Genomic DNA, 15,904 nt, shown 5'->3' with positions numbered 1-15,904 from the left:
CTCTTTCAGAGCCGTTGGGCATTCAGCAATTGGCAATACAACGTCATAATGAAAGTTCTGGGGTGGAGATGGATGAAAAAAGCCCCCTCCACCAACCAGTTTTTATCAGATTCCAACGGCAGACTTAACACTTTACACAGGAGGTCTTCTTCTGAAGAAAGCAATAAAAGAGGTAATATGCTTAAAATTTCAAGCACGTTTGTTCAGTGCCAAAGAAAGACTCGGACAAACGAAGAGTAACCTAGATTTGTCCTATCTGAATACATATATACAGTATATTATGCGACTAGTTCCATATGCTGACCGTCTCACAGGTGAGACCTTATGTTCCCGTGGGGCCATCACCACCTCTATAGATCTTACAGGCGTTTATTTTCATGTTCCGATAGCATGGCTTTTTCGTCCTTTCCTAGGATTCAAGCTAGGCAAACGGGCTTACACCTTCAAGGTGATGCCATTCGGACTCAACATAGCGACCAAGTTATTCACTAAGTTGGCGGAGACAGCAGTCCAAGGGACGAGGACTCAAGGAATACAGTTAGTGGCCTACCTAGACGGTTGGTTTATCTGGGCCAACAGCGTCACAAGGCGTCGGGCAAAGCAATAAAATTTCTGGAATACTTAGGTTTCCAAATAAATTTCAAAAAGTCCCGTCTTTCTCCAGCAACGTGCTTCCAGTGGTTAGGTCTTTATTGGATCCTCACCACACACAAGCGGTCAATTCCACCACAGAAGAGGATTGAGATAGTTAGAAACATAAGAGGATCTCTCAAGGACAAATTAACGACCAGGAGAAACCAAGAAAGAATCCTAGGTTTACTCCAGTTTCCCTCAGTAAAAGACACATTACTGAGAGTCAATCTGGAAGACATCAATTGAGTTTGGCGGTCCAAAGAAAACGAGAAATATCGAGACAAAATTTCTCGGATTCCACCTACACTACGGAAAAAACTTCAACAATGGACGAAGGTCAAATACCTAGCAAACTCAGTACCTTTATGATTCCCAGCGACAACATTGGTGGTCCATTTAGATGACTCCCTAAGCGTTTAGGGAGGCTATTCCCAATACAAATAGGTCCAGGGGTTGTGGACAGTGACATTCCAACAACTACACATCAATATCTTAGAAGTCATAGAAGTGTTCTTGACTCTAATAAGTCTTTCCCCGACACAGAAACAACATATCAGTCTAATACTAGACAGCCATGTGATAGTCCACTGCATAAACAAGGGAGATTCCAAATCAGGTCACGTAAATTAAGTGATGGTAGCTATCTTTTCAATGGCAACAGGGAACCTTTGCCACCTGTCAGCTGTTCACCTCGCAGGAGTAAGAAATGTGGTTGAGGATGATCTAACAAGGACACCTCCGCGGGAGTCGGAATGGTCCTTGGCCAAAAAAGTCATTTAATTGGACCTGCCAACAGGTTCTAGGTCTCCAAGTAGACCTATTTGCCACGGAATCCAACCAAAAGCCACAATGTCATGTGGCCCCCAACCTGGACCCTCTGGCCTATGTCACAAACGACATGTCCATAGATTAGAACAACTGACGGAGGATTTACCTGATTCCACCTTTAATCATGCTAATGAAAGTCCTGGACATGCTCAGGACTTTCAAAGGTCAGATTGCTCTCGTAGCCCTCAATTGGCCCAATGCAACTGATTACCTATCTTGGTGGAACTAGGACTACGACCTCGGCGGATTCCTGAATCAAGTTAACACGGATGGTACTATCTCGCAGTGTGTCTGCTTCCTCACGGATTCAGAGTGCCTTCACTTTATGGACTATCTGAGATTTGCAGCACAAAGAGATGCTGAGATTGACCCTTTTAACACATTGTCCCTAGTGTCAGGTACAGTATATGAGATTCTACCCTTCGGCAATATGATTCTGATGTAAGAAAGTTAGCCAATTTCTGGAAGACTCAGAGGTTCGGACGCTGACTACGAATCTGGCAGTTCCCTTTTTCAGAACTTTCTTGGAAGGAGGTCTAGCCAATAATACTATTACTATGATTAAATCTGCTTTAAAGAAAATATTTCAGATCGGGTTCAATTTTAATCTTACAGGTTCGTATTTTTTGTCTATTCCGTCAGCCTGTACTAGACTACAACCAGTAACTTGCCCTCACGCAGTTTTATGGGTTTTAGATGATGTCCTTGATCTCGATTCTGACTCTGATATTGACTCATGCACTTACATAGCGCATCTTAGGAAGACGTTATTTTTTATAAGTTTAGCCTCAGGAGCCACAATATCTGAACTCTCAGCATTACCTAGAGAACCAAATCATATTGATTTTCTTTCTTCTGGTGGAATTCTTTTCTCTCTAGATAGAAAATTCTTAAAAAAGAATGAGGGTCCACAGAATAGATGTTCCCCATGGAAAATTGTCCCACTTCCACAGGATCTATCTCTGTGCCCAGTTATCACTTTGGAAAATTATTTAAATAGACCTTCAGGACCTTTGTTTATTAGAAAGGATGGAGGAACCATTTCCCTGAAAGGAATCAGACAATAGATTCTGTATTTTATTAAAAGAACCAAGCTGGAATCTGTACCACATGCCCAAGATATCCGGGCTGTAGCAACACCAGTCAATAATTTTCGTCACAAGAATTTTGAAGGATTAAAAAGATATAGTGGTTCCTCCAGATTTAACACAACCATTATAACAGGGTCCTATCTTCATATATATTTTCCCTCTTAGTGCCTTGTCTCCTAATAAGGAGCAGGGCAGCACCTGCCTTCCCTTTTCCCCCTACCTTAACATTTACCTTTATTTGGGGTGTAATTAAGAGATTGGTATATTAAGGATTTAAGTAAAACACTCTTAATTTAATTCAGTTCCTTAACTTTTTGTGTATTTCCAAGCTTATGGGACCAATTCTCTGTTACTATTTCACGGAGCGACACAGGTTGAGCCCAGAAAAGGGATTTTGACGAAGGAAAAATCTATTTCTGGGCGAGGAACCTGTGTTGCCCAGTGAACCCTCCCTCCTTTTTTCTCACCCTAGGCTGGCCCAAGCTTAGGGTGCTAGTAGGAAAGATGGGAGAAGGATAGGTGGTGGTGGTGGTGGTGGTGAGGGGGGGGGGGGGGGGCAGTAGCTGTAGTGAACAACACCTCGTAGTAACAGGGGATTTTGAGGAGGGACAAGTCTAATTGGAAAGGGACCTCTGGTAGTGGTATCACTCGCCCCAGTTTTAATACCGACACCCTTTAGGGGTGAGCGAGCTGGGTATATTCCTGGCATTCCATGCAACTTTTTTCTCTGGTATATTTAGCAGTATTTATACCTTTGAAATGGTGCTTGGGAGCATTTCACTGGGCGACACAGGTTCCTCGCCTAGAAATAGATTTTTCCTTCGTCAAAATCCCTTTTATGGCCTTAAAAATTAATGAAAGAAATTATAGTAATACAATACGTATTCGTGTAACTTGCTATCTTGCATACTGTGTGACCCACATATTTCACCTATAAAAAAGTACTTCATCATGTACCTTGTGTATCATGCGAGTTCCTGGAACAGAATATCCATGATAACCGGATTACTGTACAGCAACCTTTCTATGGCACATGAGCAGTCCACTCAAGTACAGTATGTTTTAAGTACCCTAGGCTAGACAAATCTGCTTGCTAGGCCAAGTATTCTGTTTGACTTATAAGTTTTGCACTTAAATTTAAATAGGAGAAAGTATAATATGTTATAAATTTAATTTAGATGTAAGAATTAAGAAGTAAAATTGCAATATCTAACTTTCCCTTAAATTAAGCTACTTACTTAGGATTCCTTAAGACATATTCTCCTTCTCTGGTAAGTGAAATGGCCTCATATGCAAAACTGGAGCTTTTCCATCCCCGACCTCGAAAACCTCTGCCACTGGGACCACCTACCATCTTTTCTAAAAGGTAATCTGCTGATATCAGCATTTTTCCTAGAAAGCAAAGGGACCATTTGTTTAGTCAATATTAACATAAAAACAAAAACTAGAGAGCAAAATATAATATACAGCATAAAATTTAATATCAAGACACTAGTTAATATTTGTTCCTTTTTACCATTAAATTTGACATAATGCTATAACTTGAAAAGTTAGGATTACAGTACACTGCATTTAATCATTAATGACATAGAGCATAATTATTATTTCTATGAAACTCCCCGATGTTCATATTGCTTCTCTCTTGGAACTTGGTTTTCATCTACATATATCCTAAAATTAAAATATTGCATTTTCTTTCCTGTCAATAGGTTTAGGCCTCAATTACAGCTAAGAGATATTCTAGCAGTTAATGGCAATAACCTTGGCTTGGGTATGCTGCAGCCTTCTTGTCACTTTCATTTTACAAGTTTTGCCTTACAGTTTTAGTGAACCATTCAGTAAGGATTCTGATGGTGCAGTGTTGACGGAGTCATTCACCTTTACATGAGCCTTGTATTCTCAGTAAGAGTTCAATTTTGATGAGGTATCTAATCGTTATGAAATTTATGTCTGGAAGGTACCCATATAAGTTGCTTAAGTTCTGATACTGATTATTCTTATAAATTGTCTCTTGGTGGTCCTCTAAGAACACTTATAATCCATGACCTAATTTTCATAGACAGTTTCGATGAATTACTGATTAAAGTGTAAAGAAAAGTTTCTCTTTCAGTTTCCATGTAGAGTTGAAACTTTTTCATCCTCAAAACAATCTGTGATCTTATCTAAAGATTTATTTTTGCATGAAAATTATCAACTTTGCATGTAGGCAAAGATGAAATTTTAATTTCTTAAATGATTTTCCATGAGCAATGTAAGTAGTGGTTTATTTAAAAGTTTAGATTAAAGGAATTTTGCAATTAAAATAATAATGTAATTTAATGCCATGTAACCGGATGAAATTAGGATAAGATAATTAATTTTTAGATAATTATTCCCTTTTGGTTTAATGAAGAATTTAAAATGACATACATTTCAAATTCACACTGGAGATGCTTGGTAGATCTAATGCAGTAAAGTCGAAGTTTATCTGAATTGTCCTAAGTCAATTGACACTCTTACGAACTTGCGCAAAGTGGAAAAACTGAATTTTCATGCTAAAATCTATTTTCATACTCGCCTAATGTTCATACTGCTTCTCTCTCGAAACTCAGTATATCATTGTTACCCCTAAAACTAAAAAAAATTTTGTTTACTTTCCTTCCAATAGACTTAGACCTCTAGTAAAGTATTGAAAATATCTACTGGCATTACCAATGGCTTAGCCAAGCCATATAATCTTTGCCTTCAGTCTTGAAGTCAAAACTGTTCCCTAACCTCTTGATGCCACAAGTCATTGCAAATAGGGTAGGATTCTATATGAACAAGTGGTGAGTATAGAAATAACAAATCTTTATTAATAAAATTCCATTTACTTCTAGGAACCTCCCTTGATATTCATATTGCTGACTTCCATAAACTGATTGAGGTGGGTCACATGCGAAGGAAATAAATATGACTTTCAAAAAATAATATTAACTAACCCTTGGAATGACATTGGACGTAGTCTACATCCAATATTTCCACTTCCTTCAAAACTAATGGAAATGATTTACATGTAATAATTAGCAATTTTTTCTCATTCTTTTGTTATTCATTTAGGTGATCATTTTACAAAATATGTAACATTAAGTATCAAGTAAAAGGGAATTTATCCAGCTATACGACAATGAATATCTAAATGTTGTAAAGTCCCGTCTTATATAGATTTTACGCTAAGATGAGTTAGGCAAAATATCCTAAAAGAAGGTGCCTAGGGGTTGTGTGCTGAATCATTTAGTGAGGGGTTGGCACTCAAAAGGGTCAACATTCTAGACTTACCTGTACTCTAGTTTTTGGTAACACACCGTCTCAAAATATTGTTGAAATATGAAACTCCAAATTGCTCCCTAAACATTGCCTTGTCCCTAATCCCCTATTTATATAACCCTAAACACCTTGTATCTAAAACTAGAATTTTTAAAGTAAAATTCCAAAAAAATGTCATTAGACCATATCACCCGCAGCTACTGTAAGATAAGAAAACCAGAATTCTTCACGATAATGTTTAGTGAATACGGACTTGGTACTCCATTGAGCTACCGCTAAAAACTGTTTCCAAAGAAAGCTTTCTGCATAACTTAAGAAGAGATGTAGCTCCACTTCCAATATCTGGAACCATAACCTTTGAATCATTCACTAGACTTAGATTCAGGTCTTTGCAGTCCAACGTGATGATACTCTTAACAAGAAAAGACATCACATTTACGGACATATAACAATTTGGAACTCTAATTCAAAAAAACAAATTAGAAAAAGTATCTTTAATACCTAGTCTTCTCCAAATAATGCAGAACAGCTCTCACCAGGCAAAGGTATTTATTTTCTTATATAATGTTCACCACCTTTTCTAAATAGGAAATTTGAAAGAACTGTGAAAACCTTTTGTCTTAAAATTATTCTTAGCTCTGAATGCAGGTAAAAGTGAGAGATATCATCTTGTGTTCCACAAACCCTACACTGTATTACAAGATGGTGCTTGTAGTTCATTTAAGCACTTTGCTGATGACAATGCCAACAAAAATGGTGTTTTAGCTGTGATATCTTTAATCAAAAGATTTTCCAAAGGATCAAAACTTGAACCTATTAAATATTGTAAAACTATATCAAAATAAAAAAAATACACCCGACAACTAGAGGTCTTTAAATATTAAAAGGCTTGAATACATCTGCTATAATACCTGAAACGACTAAATCTAATCCCAGACGTTTGAGTATAGAATTAAGAATGGATCTTTTCCCTTAATGACCGAAAGGGAAAGTTTTTAATACAAAAGAAAAGTAAAAAAAAAAAAAAAACATTACTATTCAAATTAGTTTAGTTATTGATACATTTCTAGATTTTCTTTAATCAAAATAAACATTTCATTGTCTTTGACACAGATAATTAGTAGATTGTCTTTCGGAACATACGAATGACAATGTAAAGGACTGCTAAACCCTTTGTTTCTAAACATACGGTGGATAGTCTTCATGCAGTCAGATATAGCACGTATGGGTGTATATGAATGGCCATTAAAATCTACTGTCAGAAAAGAGTTGGTTTTCTATGGCCAACTTTCTCGGACACTACGATAATAGAGGCCACATCTTTGTGAACTGACGTCAATCAGAAGGCAAAAATATGGAATCATAAGCTTCGACGAAGATGGGAAGGGATTGTAAGATCGGTCATGAAGTTCTGTGAAGACTTGTGGAAAATCATTTACGTACTGTATTTAAAAACTTATCTTAAATTTTCATCTTTATATTTCTAAGAATCTAAAGTTTTTATTTATCAATTTTTGTTAATTAAACTCGAAGATTCCAAATATTTTTGTAGTAAAATTGTCACCACCATAGCCTTTATATAAAGTGCTATTCTATCACTTAACCAATGTGGTCCTGAAGAGGAGTCACAAAGTGATTTGAAATATATGTCGACACCAAATAATAAATAGAGAAACGTAAATACATTTTGCCTATTATTCTGAAAATAAGCTCCAGAAATTATCAACTTTTTCTTACAATTTTCTTAGTAGTTTTACCTTTTCATAAATCGAATACATAATCAACTAATTTTTCTTTTTGTTTACTCCAGTTTTGGAAATTTTTCCGATTCCAAACAGCTTCATCATTGTCTGCTTTCTAAGATTTAGCTATAACATGTTGCTTAATTCAACAGTATATTTCCTTGCCGATCTTTTCTCCAAGGCGAAAAATGGTAAAATGTAATAATATATCATTCATATTCTACTTAGTGTTATCTATAACAAGTACAGTAATTGTTTACTATCATACAAAAGTTGATATGTAAGGAAAACGGTTGTTATCTGAATAAGTTGTTCATTAACAAAAAAGTTGTTTTTCATTTGGTTGTTTATAGCCGTTTGCGTTACTGATAATTTTATATTTCTCTTTTGCTTTTTTAACTTACTTAAATAGAAGTTGGGTGAAAAGAGATTAGTTTATTATATTTTGGTCTCAAAATATATAATCAAATGATACATATTTAATCAAATTGTTTTTTGAGAGTGAAAATTTGGAGGCTCCATAATATGTGAGTGGTTACAAAAGTATGTATGACAATTCTGTTTTTCCCTTCTTTAACAGTTTTAAGTAATTGATATTGTTTTTCTTTTATGAATAACATGTCTGTGAGTTGTTTGAGGTCACTTGAGTGATATAATAAGAGGCTTAAATAAGATTTTAAGGCATTTTTAAGGGTTCACTTTATACAACAGCATTTTTTATTATCCAGCAACAGCAATGTCCCAAGGTTTGCCTCGTGGTAGGGGTGTTAGAATACTACCACCGTATATCCTGCATGCCGTAGAAAGCGACTAAAAGAAGGACAGCTGCTGCCTTGTAGTCTTGCTTTTTAGCAAAAGGCTAGGCCCACTGGCAATAACTGGAAAATGCTGCCTTGCAGTGTATAAACATCAGGTGAGTATAGAAACAAAAAATTTTATCATCTAAATTCCATATCTTCATATTTCAGCAAGACAAAATTAAAACATCAAAGGCTAGAAGTGAGTGGATTGCATGCAAATACTGTATAGCAGATGATAATGTGGTTCCAGACCTTATCTTCTCAAGGTAAGCCCTGGATTATCATTGCCATACACTAAGTAGGATTTTCAGGTAGACCAGCCAGACCTACAATGACTACAATTTGGATACACTACATCCGCGTAAGATATGTGACTGTACTGTGTTTAAAAGGGGGTTTTCTGTATTTCATTTTTAATCAATATCAATTTCTAGCAAAGCAGGGATATTTTTATTCACAGCCACCTTTTAGTTTTAACCCATTTTTAAGGCAACTAATCAGAAAAAATACAAAAAATCATTCTCCCAGACTTTTTTACTGCCTTCTATACTGATTGCTATTCTATAAATCATATGTCTTTTAGATATTAAATGGTAAAAATTGAGACCAAATCAGAACTCTTGAGAGTTCATGGGGATAAATATTGTTGTTTGCAACCCACAGGTTACAATGAAACTACATTCACCATTCTAGCAAGACAACTAATTAACATTAAACTTTACTCAAAGTAAACCATGTCTGAAAGTTTGATGTAATATGATCTAGTACAAAATGTTATTTTCATTAGTAAAATAAATTTTTGAATATACTTACCCGATAATCATGTAGCTGTCAACTCCGTTGCCCGACAGAATTCTACGGAAGGGATACGCCAGCGATCGCTATACAAGAGGGGGGTGTACTCACAAGCGCCACCTGTGGCCAGGTACTGCAGTACTTCTTGTTGACACCACTTCAATTTTTCCTCGGTCCACTGGTTCTATGGGGAGGAAGGGTGGGTCAATTAAATCATGATTATCGGGTAAGTATATTCAAAAATTTATTTTACTAATGAAAATAACATTTTTCAATATTAAACTTACCCGATAATCATGTAGCTGAGTCACACCCAGGGAGGTGGGTGAAAACCAGTGTACATGTTTATCAAGAAGCTAAGTATCCCGTATTTCATATTATCAGTTATTCAAAATAACAATGAAATTACAAGTACCTGGTAAGGAAGTCGACTTGAGCCATTACTCTGCCTTAAATAAATTCGTCTTCCTTACTGAGCGCAGCGTTCCTCTTAGGAGGCTGAACAACTCTAAGGTGCTGAAGTATCAAGGGCTGCAACCCATACTAAAGGACCTCATCACAACCTTTAACCTCGGCGCTTCTCAAGAAAGAATTGACCACCCGCCAAATCAACAAGGATGTGGAAGGCTTCTTAGCCGACCGTACAACCCATAAAAAGTATTCAAGAGAAAGGTTAAAAGGTTATGGGATTATGGGAATGTAGTGGCTGAGCCCTCGCCTACTACTGCATTCGTTGCTACGAATGGTCCCAGGGTGTAGCAGTACTCGTAAAGAGACTGGACATCTTTGAGATAGAATGATGCGAACACTGACTTGCTTCTCCAATAGGTTGCATCCATAACACTCTGCAGAGAATGGCTCTGTTTGAAGGCCACTGAAGTAGCCACAGCTCTCACTTCATGTGTCCTTACCTTCAGCAAAGCAAGGTCTTCTTCCTTCAGATGAGAATGTGCTTCTCTAATCAGAAGCCTGAATAGTAAGAAACTGAGTTCTTAGAACTTGGAAAAGAAGGTTTCTTGATAGCACACCATAAGGCTTCTGATTGTCCTCGTAAAGGTTAAGACCTTTTTAGATAGTACCTAAGAGCTCTAACTGGGCAAAGTACTCTCTCCAGTTCATTCCCCACCAAGTTGGACAGGCTTGGGATCTCGAACGACTTAGGCCAAGGACGTGAAGGAAGCTCGTTTAGCAAAAACCGAGCTGCAAGGAACATGTAGCCGTTTCAGATGTGAAAACAATGATCCTGCTGAAGGTGTGGATCTCACTTACTCTTTTAGCTGTTGTCAAGCACACGAGGAAAAGAGTTTTTAATGTGAGGTCCTAAAAAGAGGCTGATTGGAGAGGTTCAAATCTTGATGACATAAGGAACCTTAGGACCACGTCTAGATTCCAGCCTGGAGTGGACAACCGACGTTCCTTTGAGGTCTCAAAAGACCTAGGGAGGTCCTGTAGATCTTTGTTGGTGGAAAGATCCAAGCCTCTGTGGCGGAAAACCGCTGCCAACATACTTCTGTAACCCTTGATCGTAGGAGCTGAAAGGGATCTTACTTTCCTTAGATATAACAGGAAGTCAGCAATCTGGGTTACAGTGGTACTGGTTGAGGAAACTGCATTGGTCTTGTACCAGCTACGGAAGACTTCCCCTTGAGACTGATAGATTCTGAGAGTGGATGTTCTCCTTGCTTTGGCAATCGCTCTGGCTGCCTCCTTCGAAAAGCCCCTAGCTCTTGAGAGTCTTTCGAAAGTCTGAAGGCAGTCAGACGAAGAGCGTGGAGGTTTGGGTGTACCTTCTTTACGTGAGGTAGACGTAGAAGGTTCACTCCTAGAGGAAGAGTCCTGGGAATGTCGACCAGCCATTGCAGTACCTCTAAGAACCATTCTCTCGCGGGCCAGAGCGGAGCCAACCAACGTCAGCCGTGTCCCTTTGCGAGAGGAGAACTTCTGAAGTACCCTGTTGACAATCTTGAACGGCGGGAATGCATACAGGTCGAGATGGAACCAATCCAGCAGAAAAGCATCCACGTGAACTGCTGCTGGGTCTGGAATCGGAGAACAATACAACAGGAGTCTCTAGGTTATCGAGGTAGCGAACAGATCTATGGTTGGCTGACCCCACAGGGCCCAAAGTCTGCTGCAAACATTCTTGTGAAGGGTCCACTCTGTGGGGATGACCTGACCCTTCCGGCTGAGGTGATCTGCCATGACATTCATACCGCCCTGAATGAACCTCGTTACCAGCGTGAGCTTTCGATCTTTAGACCAGATGAGGAGGTCCCTTGCGATCTAGAACAACTTCACGAAAGAGTCCCTCCCTGCTTGAAGATGTAAGCCAGGGCTGTGGTGTTGTCAGAGTCCACCTCCACCACTTTGTTAAGCTGGAGGGACTTGAAGTTTATCAAGGCCAGAAGAACCGCCAACAACTCCTTGCAATTGATGTGAAGTGTCCTTTGTTCCTGATTCCATGTTCCCGAGCATTCCTGTCTGTCCAAAGTCGCACCCCAGCCCGTGTCTGATGCGTCCGAGAGGAGAAGGCGGTCGGGTTTCTGAACAGCCAAAGATAGACTTCCTTGAGAAGAAAGCTGTTCTTACACCACGCGAGAGAAGACCTCCTCTCTTCGGAAACAGGAACTGAGACCGTCTCTAGCGTCATGTCCTTTATCCAGTGAGCAGCTAGATGATACTGAAGGGGGGGAGGTGGAGTCTCCCTAACACGATGAACAGGGCCAGCGATGAAAGTGTCCCTGTTAGACTCATCCACTACCTGACTGAGCATCGGTTCCTTCTCAGCATGCTCTGGATGCATTCTAGGGCTTGGAAGATCCTTGGGGCCGACGGAAAAGCCCGAAAAGCTCGACTCTGAAGATCCATACCCAGGGAGACAATGGTCTAGGATGGGACGAGCTGAGACTCCTCAAAATTGACCAGGAGGCCCAGCTCCTTGGTCAGATCCATAGTCCATCTGAGAATCTCCAGACAGCGACGACTTGTGGGAGCTCTTAAAAGCCAGTCGTCTGACGGAGCCGGACACAAGATCATGGTACTGCTGCACAGTCTGTGAACTGTCAACCATGGGGAAGCGAGGAAGTACAGTGACAACCCGAAGCTGTCTAGACTGTCTGGGTCGTACAGACAACTCCTTATCGGGTTGCTGAGGTTGCCGCACTGCGTCACAACAAGTCACTTCTGCTGGTTGTTGAACGTCTTCCCAGTGACACACTGACTCCGTAAACAAAAAAATCCTCTAACAAGGACTAAGCTTGGACTGCATGTCTAGCAACACAGCTCAAGGTCTATGGGAGCAGGTGTGGTAACAGACGGGGTTAGCGACTGAAGTGGAACCATTACCTTCCCTGGGAGCATGTTATGCTTAAAGAAAAGTCCATAGGAGGCTACGCAGCTAAAGGCTCCTCTCCAAATGACAGAGTCCTCAAGGGAATATCAGAAGGAGGGAGAAAAGCACTTTCTCATCTACAGGGACCATATCCAAGAAAAGCTAAGTTCTCTCAGTGAGGGTTTCACTGGTGCAAAAGCAGCAGACTAGAAGGCAACGTTATGAAACTGCTTGACAGTCTAGTGAGTTGGCAACAACCAAAGATGTGTGACTGAGAAGCATGCGGTAAGGTATGCAGAGCATGTTGTATGCAGAGCATGCTGTATGCAGAGCATGCTGAATGTAGAGCATGCTGTAAGGTAAGCAGAGCGTGTTGCATGGCGTGTAACATTTCTCAGAAATTCCATGACCAGTGCTAGAGTGAGTAATATCGCATTACCGTCCATTGAAAGTGCACGTGCCGAGGGAATTGATTTAGATTGTTTAGTTGATGAATTTGATAGCCGGCATGATAATCGTAGAATTAAGCTACACTAAATGTACTATAATCTACTTCACCTCAGGAAAGGGAAACTCGCCCTGTTGGCAACACTGCATACTTCATGCATGCTTGCATGGGGTTTAATATCAACATAATATTACCTTACATTCATAACTCATGATTCATTTGTTTAGAAGATATTTTTGCCATATTTTGCGATTTGTTAAAAATATATTGCAAGGAATACATATATATTTTTATATAAGTAAAACAAATAACCTCCATTATCATAATGTTTGTGTAGGCATACATGTATATGATTACAAATGCAAGTTATGAAAGTAATGAGGTGTTATTATTGTCATTGTTATTCCCAAGTTGAATGGGAAGAAGCTCAAGTTGAGGAAAAAATGGCAGATGCATGCGTTGAGGTGGCTGACTCATAGCATGAGGTTGCTGCCTCAAGAGTTGCGCTTGCTGTAAGGGTTGCGGATGCGCAGTAGCAGGTTCCTGAGGAACGAGTTAAGGTTCCTGAGGTGTGAGCTGCGAGAGTTGAGGTAGCGGCTGCGCTTGAGACTCTTGCCTTGAGGAGGGTTTAGGTCGCTGCAGCGAGTGCTGAGGTGGCTGCCTCATTGATGGAAGAGGTTGTCGTACCTCAAGAGATTGTTGCCTCGCTGGTGGAACCGCAAGCGGAAGCGGAGGAAGTAAGGCATAAGACTCCTGCTCCCATTGCTGAGGTTGCCTTAAGGAAGGTTAAGGTTGCTGCACAACGCTGGTAACTGGCAACTCAGAACGCGGTAAGGTAGCCTGAGGAACCTCAACTTCGTACGCCTGGCAGACTGGACTGCGGTGAGGCGGAGCTCTCGCAGGAGGAGGCGGAGGTTGCTGCACACCGCTGGTAACTGGCAACTCAGAACGCGGTAAGGTAGCCTGAGGAACCTCAACTTCGTACGCCTGGCAGACTGGACTGCGGAGAGGCGGAGCGTTCCTAGGAGGAGGTGTAACCTTCTCAGCCTGAAACTCACGCATTAAGACCGCAAGCTGCGACTGCATGGACTGCAGCAAAGTCGTCTTGGGATCAACAGACGATAAGGTCTGTTGAGGCAAAGCCTTAATAGAAGATGAGGTCTGTTGAGGCATCGCCTTACCTCTCTTAAGAGGTGTGCAGTCACCTGATGACTGAGGAGAGTCAGAGCTAACCCAATGACTGCATCCGGGTTGTTGAACTCTAACTTCGTACGTCTGGCATAGGTCTGGACTTTACGTTTAAGAGGTCTTGAGACCTGAGACCAGCGTTTTCTCCCCGAAATTTCTTCTGCAGACGAGCAAAATAAGGGCTCAATCGTCTGCGGGTGGGAGTGACGGTCTCTGTAAGACACGCCCGCAACCACCGAGGATACTTCTGTGCGCCGATCAAGGCCTGCCGAACCCTTTTGCCCTTCGACATTGCTTCTCCCCTGGGCTTGGGAGCTTGCAAGAGGTCCCGGACTGGGAGGACGACTGGCACGCACAGAAGTACCCTCACGCACAACACTGACACACTTTGCGCTAATCACTTATCACTTTTGATTTTCTGTTTGCACTTATTTCACTGAACTCGAAACTTTAAGTGGTTTGTACCTGAAACACGCAATTCTATCCTTTCTCAAAAGTTAGTAATTGCGAAAACAGAATTACAATGTAACAGAAAAATCTAATGAAAGATAAATAATTCAGTGGCTGGAAAGAGACTAAACACTAGATCAAATAAACTACGTTTAAAATCTCTCACCGCATAAAGCTTGAGAACAAGAAAAAACTCTAGAAACGTTTACCTTCTTCCCCTAAAGAGACTAGGGAGAAGAGCAAAAACGATAACAACGTTACTCGCTTGAACGAAACGTTTATCCTCCTCTTTCTCCCTCCGTCTCTATCTCTCTCTCTCTCTCTTTCTCTTGACTTAGAACCTGAGAGAAGAGCCCAATCTTATATATCGTTAAAACATATTATTGTTAAAGGAAAATATTTCCCAAAATGAAAAGTTCCTTTATTAGAATTAAAACCATTAAGTTAAGAAAGAATGAACAAAACGCTAGACACGGTTACTCTTACTGCAACGTGACACCGTGAAAATTCTCTCTCTATCGTAACGATAGAGCGCAAGTTGAACGTTCTGAACGTCAACAACTGCAGAGACAAAACAAAACGTTAGTTCAACTTTGAAAACAGTACGAGACTATCAAAGAAATTCTTTCAAAAACATTAAAATAGCATAATATGTTAACAGGTAAAACCGAAATGACGGGCTCAATGTTAATTAACTTCGGTACCAAGAAAAGACCGCCTACTATTAGGAAAGGTCGAATATAAACAAATATAAAAATTAATTTTAATAAGTTTATAATAAAAGGAAGTTAATCGAAGAGGCCTATAAAAGGCGGAGAGATATAAAATAAATCTATAACTTTTGTTAAGCAAAATTAAGAAAGAGAGTCTATACTCTCTTAGACACCAACACTTCCGTCTAAGGGAAGGGTCGGCCATTTAAAGGTGAAAGAGAGTTCATACTCTCTTCGTCACCATAATTAATCAAATTAATTCCAAAAGTTAGCTAAGCTAATAATAAAACTTCCTGAATAGCGAAAGCTGAAATCTTAGAGCAATACTTCACCAAAAACCGTGAACAAGACTCCAAAATTATAAGCGTATCCATGAACGTCTTGCCGGAAGCACGACAGAGGAAAAATTAAAGTGGTGTCAACAAGAAGTACTGCAGTACCTGGCCACAGGTGGCGCTTGTGAGTACACCCCCCTCTTGTATAGCGATCGCTGGCGTATCCCTTCCGTAGAATTCTGTCGGGCAACGGAGTTGACAGCTACATGATTATCGGGTAAGTTTAATATTGAAAAAATATATTTATATGGATTTATACTAAATT

The 15,904-nt window shown here is 39.9% G+C and overlaps 1 protein-coding gene across 1 annotated transcript in view; it reads right to left on the bottom strand.

The window, feature by feature from the left end:
* The window catches only part of LOC137623447 (ATP-dependent DNA helicase RecQ-like), a 128,783-nt gene that overhangs the window by 51,381 nt on the left and 61,498 nt on the right, over nucleotides 1-15,904 (bottom strand). Inside the window, exon 14 of the mRNA XM_068354285.1 lies at nucleotides 3,791-3,944. Coding sequence (XP_068210386.1) covers nucleotides 3,791-3,944 — 154 coding nt within the window. The remainder of the gene's footprint in view (nucleotides 1-3,790; nucleotides 3,945-15,904) is intronic.

Source organism: Palaemon carinicauda, chromosome 2 (genome assembly GCF_036898095.1).
Source record: "Palaemon carinicauda isolate YSFRI2023 chromosome 2, ASM3689809v2, whole genome shotgun sequence".
Lineage (NCBI taxonomy): Eukaryota > Metazoa > Arthropoda > Malacostraca > Decapoda > Palaemonidae > Palaemon > Palaemon carinicauda.
The sequence above is the reverse complement of the archived record's forward strand: the minus strand, read 5'-3'. Positions and strand labels throughout refer to the sequence as shown.